The 12,130-nt window shown below is 44.1% G+C and overlaps 1 protein-coding gene across 23 annotated transcripts in view; it reads left to right on the top strand.

The window, feature by feature from the left end:
• Window positions 1-12,130, top strand: part of LOC147109520 (alpha-(1,6)-fucosyltransferase) — a 993,309-nt gene that overhangs the window by 924,259 nt on the left and 56,920 nt on the right. For 22 of the 23 annotated variants that reach the window (XM_086003543.1, XM_086003541.1, XM_086003540.1 and 19 more), the window contains 2 exons: window positions 2,374-2,550; window positions 7,010-7,160. In XM_086003543.1, the coding sequence (XP_085859669.1) occupies window positions 2,374-2,550; window positions 7,010-7,160 (328 nt within the window). The remainder of the gene's footprint in view (window positions 1-2,373; window positions 2,551-7,009; window positions 7,161-12,130) is intronic. The other variant, XM_086003552.1, reaches the window with a different exon arrangement.

Genomic DNA, 12,130 nt, shown 5'->3' with positions numbered 1-12,130 from the left:
GCGCGACCCGAGGCCCAGCTGGGCCCCCGGCGATCGGGGGTGCCGGCAAAAGAACTCAGCACTCAAGAGAAGTGCCGGGCTCATGGAGTGCAGCTGGCATTCAGGAGGCCGGGGATGGGAGCGCAGGCAGGTGCTGGCAGGCGGGCAGCAACAAAAATGGCCGCCCTGCACCTCGCCTTTAAATTGCGCCTCCCCGGCCGCAGGTAGGCCCCCTTGACCCCGTCGAACATAGCGTCCGGCGGTAAGTCAGGGGGGCGCTCCCGAAGATTGCGGCCGGGGCGCTGCACACGGCGATGACGTCATCGCCGGCATCGCAACGCCGCGGGGCGCTACCAGCTAGCGCCGCCACTAACCTCCCGCTGAATTTCGCGGGAGGCATGGGCGGTACCACGCGGGTGCTAACGGGAGGTGCAAAGCAACCCAATTTTTCCCCCTATAACTCTTGTCGTAAAACCCAGTATTCCATTTGATTTTTATGGCCTTATTGAGGTGCTATTTTTAATGTCTTGGGGTGTGGTGATAGTGGGGGGAAGGGGGTGGGGAGTGGTATCAGAGTGTTTAAAGTTTTTAAATCTTTGGACTCCCTGGGACCCCCATGGCCCCTCTGGTCAGCAAGAGTTCAACATCAGGCCATAGCACCTTGTTTTCTGAGAACTCCTGGACTGAACACCCAGCTGACATTCAATTTGGGAAATGGATTCTGAGGCCGGATTCATTCGCACCTGCCTCATCTGCAGTGCTCCGACAGGCCTGTCCCGACCACAGCGACAGGTCTAGCTCTGCTCCCCTATCCTGCAGGGAAAGCACCGGAAATCCCAGGTCTACATGAAAGGTGCTGAGACCTGGCGAAACAGGTCTGTTTCTTTTCTGTGGTCTTTGTGCCAGGAACTAGGCATTCTCATGGGGCCAAAGTCAGCAAAATTAACCATATTCATATCCTCCAGGAATGAAATCAATCCTGACAGTGTAAACCACCTTGACCATTCATTCCCTCCACCACCGGCGTACCGTGGCTGCAGTGTGTACCATCTACAAGATGCACTGCAGCAACTCGCCAAGGCTTCTTTGACAGCACCTCCCAAACCCGCGACCTCTACCGCCTAGAAGGACAAGGGCAGCAGGCGCATGGGAACACCAACGCCTCCAAGTCACACACCATCCTGACTTGGAAATATATCGCCGTTTCTTTATCGTCGCTGGGTCAAAGTCCTGGAACTCCCTCCCTAACAGCACTGTGGGAGTGCCTTCACCACATGGACTGCAATGGTTCAAGAAGGTGGCTCACCACCACCTTCTCGAGGGCAATTAGGGATGGCCAATAAATGCTGGCCTTGCCAGCGATGCCCACATCCCATGAATGAAATAAAAAAATGTACATAGTTTATTGGATGCAGCTGGCTCAAAGAGCCAAATGTTTCTTTCTTACAAAGTAAGCTCTCACCTTCAATATCCTTACACATGTTACTTGCACTTTGTTAACACAAAAATGTAAGTACTATTCAACATGTTCATTTACAAAAAAAATTCTGGAATGGGAACAAAAGAACCAGAAAACTGCTCCCATTGTTTCAATCTATGTTCAGGACCAGCATAAACCGCCTTCATCTCCCTTTCATCAAGCCCATATACTTCGATTCTTTTGAATCAGAAAATGTTCCTTCTAATATTATGAATGTTGTATCTGCATTATTTGAGCAGTTTATTCCATGAATAACTTAGAAATAATCACTTTTTAATGTTTTGCTCAAGATTTTCTTAGCTTCCAAAAATATGTCCTTATCCCCTTTTAATGGATTCATATAGATCACATCTCCACATTCACCTCATCAATTTGCTAGCTTGATTAAAAATGTTTAGATCATGTTTTCCTTTTTTCCCCTAAAAATAGTGAGACTAATGTTAGTACATTTGATATACAGTATTTAATATTGATAATATACATTACATTTCTCATTGTTAACCTACCTGCTCAGTTGGTGATTGCCTCTTGATGTTTTCTAGAACATTACAATGTCCCTACTAAATCTTCAGTATGAACAACAAGGGCCCCAGGCCTATATTTGGAGGAGTCTGCTGGTCACAGCTGCCCCATTACAGTCAGAAAAACCCACTCCCTGCCTTTTTGACATTTTTAAGCATCTGATTCTCCTTCTTGGTCACATGAGCTATGTATCCATACATTATCTATTGGAAAGCATCATCAAAACTCCTTGCCTGGGTGCCCAGAAGGCTTTGTATTTCTTCATCGCTTAAAATCCGGCCTGTGAAGATTGAGCAGTTTCTAGCATCAACCGCCGGTTTCTTAATGCAGGGGACCAAGCTGGACTTGTAGCTGGGGGAAAACTGATCCTTTCCTATCTTTATTCTCGTCAGTGTTCATGTACGTCGCACAGACAAGGTCGGAACCGAAGCAGCCTATCACCCTATTGAGGAATATATGGTACATGTGGAAGAACACTACAAGTTTCTTGCTCGCAAGATTGAGATTGACAAAAAACGAGTTTACCTTGCCACAGACGACCCTACCCTACTTCAGGAAGCCAAGTCAAAGTAAGCAGCCTCGAGCTCCTGTGTGTTGCTTAGTAGAGTTTCCAGAGATGATGATGTTGTTTCGTATGACGGGAAAAGCTTATAATGGGATGTCTAGTTTGGCGATCCATTCGATGGCCTCCTGAGATGCCGAGTGGAGAAATGAGGTGCCTCCCACAACAGATCTTAGTGGGCAGGTGGATGATAAAGTGTGGTAAAAAGTTGGGGTTGGGGTGGGGGTGGGGCGGAAATCACTTACCTTCTCTTTGCTTCTGATAGCTGCATTATACAGGACAAAGCTTATTGAAGGAAGTAGTGGGGTTTGTGCAAAGGAATACACTTTGAGTGAAAACATCTTTATTCCCTCTCCAACATGTCTGAGAAAGAAAAAGTCATATTTGTAGAAAATGACTTCTTGATGGAGCTGGTGATTTCTCAAAATGTGCATACTCCTATTATATTGAGCAGAAACCAGAAAGTTAATTAGCAAGTTTTGTTTTATCCTCAGCCTATCACTGAAATTATTTTAAAAGAATAGTTATCTCCATCCCTTTCCCATTTTTATGTGTCCCTGTGCCCCCACCACCCAACTTCTCCAAGTTTGTTATCTGTCCTTTACTTGGAAAATGAGATGGAGAGAAGGAAAAACTGCAGAGATGGTTACAGGGGATAAAATGGAAGCAGGAAGAATCTGCAAAAACAATTGACGGGGGAGGGGGGGCGAACATGGAGGGAGATGCGAACAGGGTGAGAAACTGGAAGGGGTTGTAAAGCTGCAGTAAATTATGACAGGCGGATTAAAAAATGAACCAGTGGCATCTTCTATGACGTTGCTTGTGGTAAGTCGAAGGATGCGTAGTTTCATAAGGTCAGAGCATTGTACCACATAAAGTGTGACACTGTGGCGGAGCCACTAAGGGACTCCAATCAATTGTATATAATTCCCTTTAATAATATGTTGGCTGCAGCCTGAGTCTGTATCTTTGTTTTCACTGTTTACATGTACAGAGCGCGATCACTTTAATAGTGCGGGTAAACGCGATGACGTCATGCCGTTCATCACGTGATCCCCCACCGGCGGGAAAAACGTCATGACGTCAGCCACGGGACCGCCCTAGCAGTCCTCGTGGAGCCTCTGAACTGACTAGACCTATATTCGATGTTCCCCTGTAGTTATCCGTTAAACTCTGTTACTTTTCATTAAACCTCGTTTATTTGATCGCCTGAGTGGACCTCAGTCTTTTGGATAGGAACTAGACATTCCTACAACACAGAAATTTACATGTGTGACATCTGGGGCTGAATTGTCAGCCCTCCAGCCTGACAGAAACTGGATGGTAGCATCCTGAAAATGGCGGGGCACAAGCTTGCGCCCTGTTCCCGCTGTCGGCCGCGGCGCCGTTCCCTCGGGCCTGCTGCTGGGAGGGCCATAGCAGCCCAGCGACTCCTGTTTAAAATGCAACGATGGGTCCTATGACCTACATAAGATCCCAATTGCCATTTTAGGAGAGAACTGGTCAAAGCTCCAACCAGTTTTACTGGGATTAGAGCCTGAGAGACCCCGGAAAGGGTAGGTTTCACATTGTTATTGTGGGGGACAGAGGAGCAAGAGCGCGGGCCTCTGCCAGCCCAGGCTCATCACCCCTCGGCCTCCCCACCCCAAGATCCAATTCCTCTGGGCCCAAACCGGCAAGCTGCCTTGGGACACCAATTTGGCATGCGCAGCTCGCCTGTGGAAGAAAGAAAGACTTGCATTTATATAGCGCCTTTCACGACCTCAGGATGTCCCAAAGCACTTTACAGCCAATTAAATACTTTTGAAGTGTAGTCACTGTTGTAATGTAGGAAAAGCGACAGCCAAATTGCGCACAGCAAGCTCCCACAAACAGTAATATGATAATGACCAGATAATCTGTTTTATTGATGTTGGTTGAAGAATAAATATTAACCACAACACCAGGGAGAACTCCCCTGCTCTTCTTTGAAATAGTGTTGTAGGATCTTTTATGTCCACCCAAGAGGGCGGCCGTGACCTCGGTTTAATGTCTCATCCGAAAGACAGCACCTCTGACAATACTGCACTGAAATGTCAGCCTAGATTTGGGCCTGGGCCCAAAATTACGGGGGACCACTTCACCACCGAAATGGACAATGGGCTGCTCACTCTGCTGGTCAGATGCCAAAATCAGCCCCCTAAATTGTGGCAAACCTGTTGCAACATTTCTACAATTTTTTTTTTAATCAGTGTTTCAGAGGAGATTTTTGTGTTCATTGAGGTGCCAGGAATGGAAAATATTTCCACAATTTTGTGAGCAATAATCCCAGGGTTGGTGCCACATAATTCGATATAGAGGGAAGCTTGCTGTACATTGTTCCAACAATTCATTCTCAGCTCGGAATAAAACTCCCTACTGCAGTGTATGATGACTCCATTTTCCATATCTGCCATCCTTCATAGTCTGTTTCCATTAGGCCAACAATGTGGTGCCAAAATGAATGAATACTGAGCAGTAAACCCTAGATAATAAAACTGACCAAAGGTGTATTCCTTATAACTCTCACCACTGATGATGAGGCAAGTTAAGTCTTGGCTAACATCAACCTTGAGTACCAGACGTAAAGAAGCAATACCATACAGTATCCTTTAGTATATGTCATAGAATGGCAAGTTATTAATGTTACTCATCAAAATCAGTACTCCCATTGATATAGAGAATAGATACTACTAAAAATTAAAAATGATTCCCCTCATATAGAGCCTTAACATGTCACCAGGCTGTTAGAAAATGGGTTTGCAACCAATTAATTACCTTTAAAGTATAGTTATTATTATTGTTGATAAATGGACATGTAGCCAAAGAATTTTATTGTTTGCCCATCAACCTGGTTATTTAAAAGTGGAGCAAACACCCAGTGACAGTTTCAAAATAACATTAGCAGTTCAGCGACATGTAATCTTTAGAGCAGTTCATACAGAGAGCACTTTTCTTTTTACTGAGGCATCGTACGGAGCAGCTCTCAATTGGTGACAGGGACAGAAAGAGATGAAGTCCGAGCAAATGCTGGGGCTGGCATCCTGTAATGTGAAGTGGAAGGATAAGGCAGGGAGATGGGGGAAAAAAGTAGAGGCAGAGAAATAGAAGATAAGTGAAGGAAAGAGAGAGAGAGAGAGATGAAACAACATGCCGGAGATAAAGAGACAAGAAGAAAAACAATTAACTTTATGCAAAATTTCATGACTGTGGGTCAAAGTTTTTTTTTTCCATTTCCAGATTTAACAAACGAACCCACAGAAAAGTTAATGGAAATTGTTTCTACAGCAAATGCTGAGTAAATAGGAGATGAAATGTGTACCATATAGAAGTCTGATTATAGTATGGAGACACTACATAATGTTACTAATGGCAGAAATGTATTATTGAACAGTGCAGAATGAGTGTTCTATCCAATCAAGATCCAGTCACCCAATCACAGCAATGGGTTTATATTGTCATAACGCAGTAAATGTCAACATGTATTTATTATATTCACAATTGCGTGTCAACCGTTGGAATATTTCATCAGTCGTCTTATTCCCAGGAGCTCAAACATTAAATTTACACAGCTCATTGGCAACATCAACTCCGACTGGGAACTGCTTAAAAAAAACCTTTAAAGACTCGAATTCAAACTCCAAACTAATTGGTCAAATTGAAATATCAGGACTGAAGTTACAGAAGTAATTGTGGCCAGGCAGCTTCATAGAAGGGCTAAACCTGACTGCCTCCTTCAATCAAGCTGTCTGCTCTTAATTGCAACCTAACGTACTCCCAAGTGCCCATTAATGGAACAGTATGGCGTTCGTAGTAAGAATTAGAGATTGTGGAGCAGCTGGCAGTGAATTTATAACATAACCTTTGGTGACATCATCATATACTCCAACCTTGGTCGTCTTTTACGTTCAATTAGCTGTAGTTTTTTTATTAGCTGTAGTTTTTTTATTCAGCTCTGCCTTGTTAGTGGTTTTAAATCCCACTGAACTCGCTGACATCATAACGCTAGCAGTATCTGTTGAACAGCCATGATTGACTGTGCAATGATGCATTTCCCAGTAGGAACACATAGGTATCAGTCTACGTGCTCTTGCAACCTTTAGCTTTTGGATGCATCAATGAATCGCTGTTTCTTCAGGGTTGTTCGGGAAACACTTCTTGGCAGCTGTTTTTGTCAGAATTTGAAAGGAATAATCGTCACATGTCAGCAAATTCACAATACCTGCTGAACCGTAGCAGTTCTACAGTTGTAGTGATGTGATTGTGGGACCAATTATAAATTTGGCAAAAAAAATTGTTGCTGCAAAATAATATAAGATGCTAGCTTCCTGATTTGCATGAAGTGCTTTACTCACTTGGAATTGCGGGTTATGTTGGAAAATTCGGAAGTCCTGTGAAACTACTTTTCTAATTTTCTTTCTCTCTCTTCACCCCACCCATCCCTCTAGATACCCGGACTATGAATTCATCAGTGATAACTCCATCTCATGGTCAGCAGGCCTGCATAACCGATATACTGAGAATTCACTGCGAGGCGTCATTCTAGACATCCATTTCCTGTCTCAGGCAGACTTCTTAGTCTGTACCTTCTCATCCCAGGTACGACAGCTCAATAAAATGTGCAAAAAAGCAACAAAATTTAACATCATTGCACACGTCATCTCTGCACAGTCAAGGCACCCGATATACTCAATAATGTGAACACTTAGAAGCAGAAAGAAGCAGGCAAGAGATTAAAGAAACAAGAGAGAGCTCCATTTTTCAAATTACATTCTTCCTCACATTGAGGCCTGCAGGTACCAGTTAGGATCTTCCACCTGGAATATCATAAAATTCTCCATAGACAACATCAGTGTTCAGTGCATTGAGATGACAGGAGATGCACTTCCAGATAATACTTTTTTTTTGGTCTCTATGATCTCCTGGACTGGCTTTGATCACCTGAGTGGTTGGAGATGAATTTTAGAGAACATTTTTCCTTTATTACATGGCAGCGGGGATGGGGTGGGAAGAGTCATGATGCTTCAGGCATCATGAGTGTGGGGCAGGCTTGATAGACCACTTGGTCTTTTCTAGCCTGTCATTTTCGTATGGTCGTACAGTTTTGCATAGGTATGAGACATGGAAAATGGGACATATTTTGACAACTGGCAAGTAGTCACCACAGGTTAGAAAGCATAGTCACATTCGCCCTGTTCTGATTTAGGGGAAGGCGGGCACTTTGATATCTTGGAAAAATGCCACCTCTTTTTTTTTTTCAGTTGCAGTTGCAATACTGGGATTCTTGTAGCTTGCTCCTTCCAGAATTTCTGAGCCCAGTATGCTCAAACCAAAACTGCTTCATAGAAACTTAGAAACATAGAAGATAGGAGCAGGAGTAGGCCATTCGGCCCCTCGAGCCTGCTCCGCCATTCAATGTGATCATGGTTGATCATCCAAATTCAGTACCCTGTCCCTGCTTTCTCCCCATATCCCTTGATCCCTTTAGCCTTAAGAAATATATCTAATTCCTTCTTGAATATATTTAATGAATTGGCCTCAACTGCCTTCTGTGGTAGAGAATTCCATAGGTTCACCACTCTCTGGGTGAAGAAATTCCTCCTCATCTCTGTCCTAAATGGCTTACCCCTTATCCTTAGACTGTGACCTCTGGTTCTAGACTCCCCCGCCATCGGGAACATCCTTCCTGCAATAGTCTGTCTAGTCCTGTCAGAATTTTTAAAGTTTCAATGAGATCCCCTCTCATTCTTCTAAACTCTAGCGAATATAAGCCTAATCGACCCAATTGCTCCTCATAGTCATTCCTGCCATCCCAGGTATCAGTCTGGTGAATCTTCGCTGCACTCCCTCCATGGCAAGAACATCCTTCCTCAGATAAGGTGACCAAAACTGCACACAATACTCAAGGTGTGGTCTCACCAAGGCCCTGTACAACTGCAGCAAGACATCCTTGCTCCTGTACTCGAATCCTCTCACTATGAAGGCCAGCATACCATTTGCCTTCTTAACCGCCTGCTGCCCCTGCATGCTTACCTTCAGCAACTGGTGCACAAGAACACCCAGGTCTCGTTACACTTCCCCTTTTCCCAATCTATTGCTGTTCAGATAATAATCTGCCTTCCTGTTTTTGCTACCAAAGTGGATAACCTCGCATTTATCCACATTATACTGCATCTGCCCAATCGCCCAACCTGTCCAAATCATACTGGAGCTTCTCTGCATCCTCCCCACAGCACACACGCCCACCCAGCTTTGTGTCGTCTGCAAACTTGGAGATATTACATCTAGTTCCCTCGTCTAGATCATTAATATATATTGTGAATAACTGGGGTCCTAGGGCCGATCCCTGCAGTACCCCACTAGTCACTGCCTGCCACTCGGAAAAAGACCCGTTTATTCCAACTCTTTGCTTCCTGTCTGCCAACCAGTTTTCTAACCAAGTCAGTATCTTATCCCCAATCCCATGTGCTTTAACTTTGCACGCTAGTTCACCCAATTCTCCAGCTGGACTTCAAGCTAGAGATTACATGGGTAGATGAGAAGTAACTCTCTACTGTTCTTGTGCTATATATTTTCAAATGAATTAATATATATACCTTAGTTGTACTGAAAGTATATTATTGGTGGAAGGAATAATTTGTGCTCCTGACACGATTTAACTTGATACCCTGACGAGGCCGGTACCATTAACCAGCACACCATGTGACAGCTATTGGCTCACCTGTGCTTATTATTGATGGGAAGGTCACCCAAGGAAATATTTTATTATAGCCATTTATAGCTAGTTAATTATGATTTTGGAAATTACACTCTTGAAGCTGTAATTGCTCCTGCTTGAATCAGATTACTGTAGTGTAACCTGCAGTTAGATTCATAAGTCAATGTTAATTTACTCCAGGGATGGTCATGTCAAAATCAGAGGTAGGATTCTTTGCAGCTGTTAATTGCTACATCCTAGAAAGCACAACTTTGTTCAGTGCAATATAAAAACAATGATACCTTCAGTAATTCTGAACCGTGCTCTGTCTGCAGGCCTTTAGTTTCTCTTTGGCACGCAAATTCCCTTTCTCTGAATAAACATGAATCGCTCCAGGTGTTAATGGGCAACAATCGAGAACCAGTCCTTTCCAAAGAATGATGACAACCTGGCAGTGATTGCAAGACAATTGTATACTTGAGGGGCTCAGGTGGCAGTATTAACTGCAAACAGTATCTTACTGGAGTTAACTGGGTTAAGTTCCAGTCTTGAAATCACTCCTTGTTACCTGTTGTTTATAATGTGCTGGCGTTTTTTCTTCTTAGATTGTAAGTACCTTTCTATGAGGGTATACAAAATCTTCTTCTCTGTTCTCCCTTTGGAGATTGCTGTCTAGGGCCATGCAACTCTTGGTCATTGGGGGTGGGGGAAGAAGAAGGGGGTTGGCATCCGAGTGTGGCAAGGAGAAACGCCATCTGATTTTCCCCTCACAATCCTAATGTGGAAATTTCTGCCTTCATAATCTGAGTGGGGATGAGTGAATCAAGCCAGAAAGACTTGCATTTAATAGCGTCATTCACAGTCTCAGGATGTCCCAAAGCGCTTTACAACCAATTAAGTACTTTGAGGTGTACTGTGAGCATAAAAACCGGCATAGACCAGTTGGGCCGAATGGTCTGTTTCTGTGCTGTAAATTCTGTGTAATTCTATTTAATGTAGGAAACATGGCAATGTGATAATGACCAGATAATTTGTTTTTAGTGATGTTGGTTGAAGGATACATATTGGCCAGGACACCGGGGAGAACTACCCTGCTCCTCCTCTACTTTTATGTCCACCTGAGAGAGCAGTCTGGGCTGCTGTTTAACGTCTCATCTGAAGGACAGTACCTCCTAGAGTGCAGCACTCCCTCAGTACTGCACTGGAGTGTCAGCCTAGATTTTGTGCTCAAGTCTCTGGAGTGCGACTTGAACCCATGACCTTTGACTCAGAGGTGAGAGTGCTACCACTGCTGCATTGTCCATGCCCTTGACATCTGATGATAATCATGCAAGAGAAATAATGATAAGTGGCATCACCCTGCGGCCAAACACTGCAAATTCTATGTCATTCTATTTTATTTAATTGTTTTGTTCTCTCGTATCACAATATGGATATGATGCATGATGCTCATGGGATTGGGGGCAAAGTATTAACGTGGATAGAGAACTGGCTGGCGGATAGAAAACAGAGAGTTGGAATAAACGGCTCGTTTTCAGAGTGGCAGGCAGTGACCAGCGGGGTGCCGCAAGGATCTGTCCTGGGACCCCAGCTGTTCACAATATATATAAATGATCTGGATCAGGGAATTGGATGCAATATTTCCAAATTCGCTGACGACACTAAACTAGGAGGAGGGTGGGCTCTGATGAGGATGTCAGGAGGCTACAGTGCGATTTGGACAGGTTGGGGGAATGGGCGGATACGTGGCAGATGCACTATAATGTGGATAAATGCGAGGTTATCCACTTTGGGGGTAAAAACAGGAGGGTAGATTATTATCTAAATGGCAATAGATTGGGAGATGGGGAAGTGCAGAGGGACCTGGGTGTTCTTGTGCACCAGTCACTGAAGGAGAGCATGCAGGTGCAACAGGCGATTAAGAAGGCAAATGGTATGTTGGCCTTCATATCAAGGGGGTTCGAGTATAGGAATAGGGATACCTTACTACAGCTGTACAAGGTGCTGGTGAGACCGCATCTGGAGTATTGTGTACAGTTTTGGTCGCCCCATCTGCGGAAGGATGTTCTTGCCATGGAAAGAGTGCAACGGCGATTCACCAGGCTGATACCTGGAATGGCGGGAATGACCTACGAAGAGAGATTAAATAGTTTGGGCTTGTACTCACTGGAGTTTAGAAGATTGAGAGGGGATCTCATCGAAACATATAAAAATTATGGCAGGCCTGGACAGGCTGAATTCAGAGAGAATGTTTCCAATGGCCAGGGAGCACAGAACCAGGGGCCACAGTCTAAAAATAGCGGGCAAATCATTTAAAACAGAGATGAGGAAGAATTTCTTCACTCAAAGAGTGGTGAGCCTGTGGAATTCCCTGCCACAGAGGGCTGTGAAGGCTAATTCAATAAATATTTCAAGAGAGAATTGGATATATTTCTGAAGGCTAAGGGGATTAAGGGTTACGGAGAAAAGGCGGGGACGGGGTACTGAACTGGTAAGATCAGCTATGATCTCAGACAAGGATCAGCCATGATCTCATTGAATGGCGGAGCAGGCTCGAAGGGCCGAATGGCCTACTCCTGTTCCTATCTCTATGTTACATACCAAACTTTTGGTATTATTGTATTTAGGCCACATTTTCCAATTTTTCGAGACACTTAGGAGCTTAATTTCCTGTCTGTTAAATTTAGTGCTCTGGTTAATATATCTCTATTTTATCTATCTATATATAAAAGACCTCTTCTGTCTGTCTGTCTGTTTCTGTCTGTCTGTCTGTTCTCTATACGTTCGAAAGTTATACAGCGTACCTACACGCGCGTCATGTCAAAAGAAAGCTTACGATTACGGACCGGTCATAGGCGTATTTACGTTTCGG

The sequence above is a fragment of the Somniosus microcephalus genome, chromosome 12, assembly GCF_052327205.1.
Source record: "Somniosus microcephalus isolate GS21.2 chromosome 12, FLI_Smic_1.0, whole genome shotgun sequence".
Taxonomy (NCBI): Eukaryota; Metazoa; Chordata; class Chondrichthyes; order Squaliformes; family Somniosidae; genus Somniosus; species Somniosus microcephalus.
This window is presented reverse-complemented; position numbering and strand designations above follow the sequence as displayed.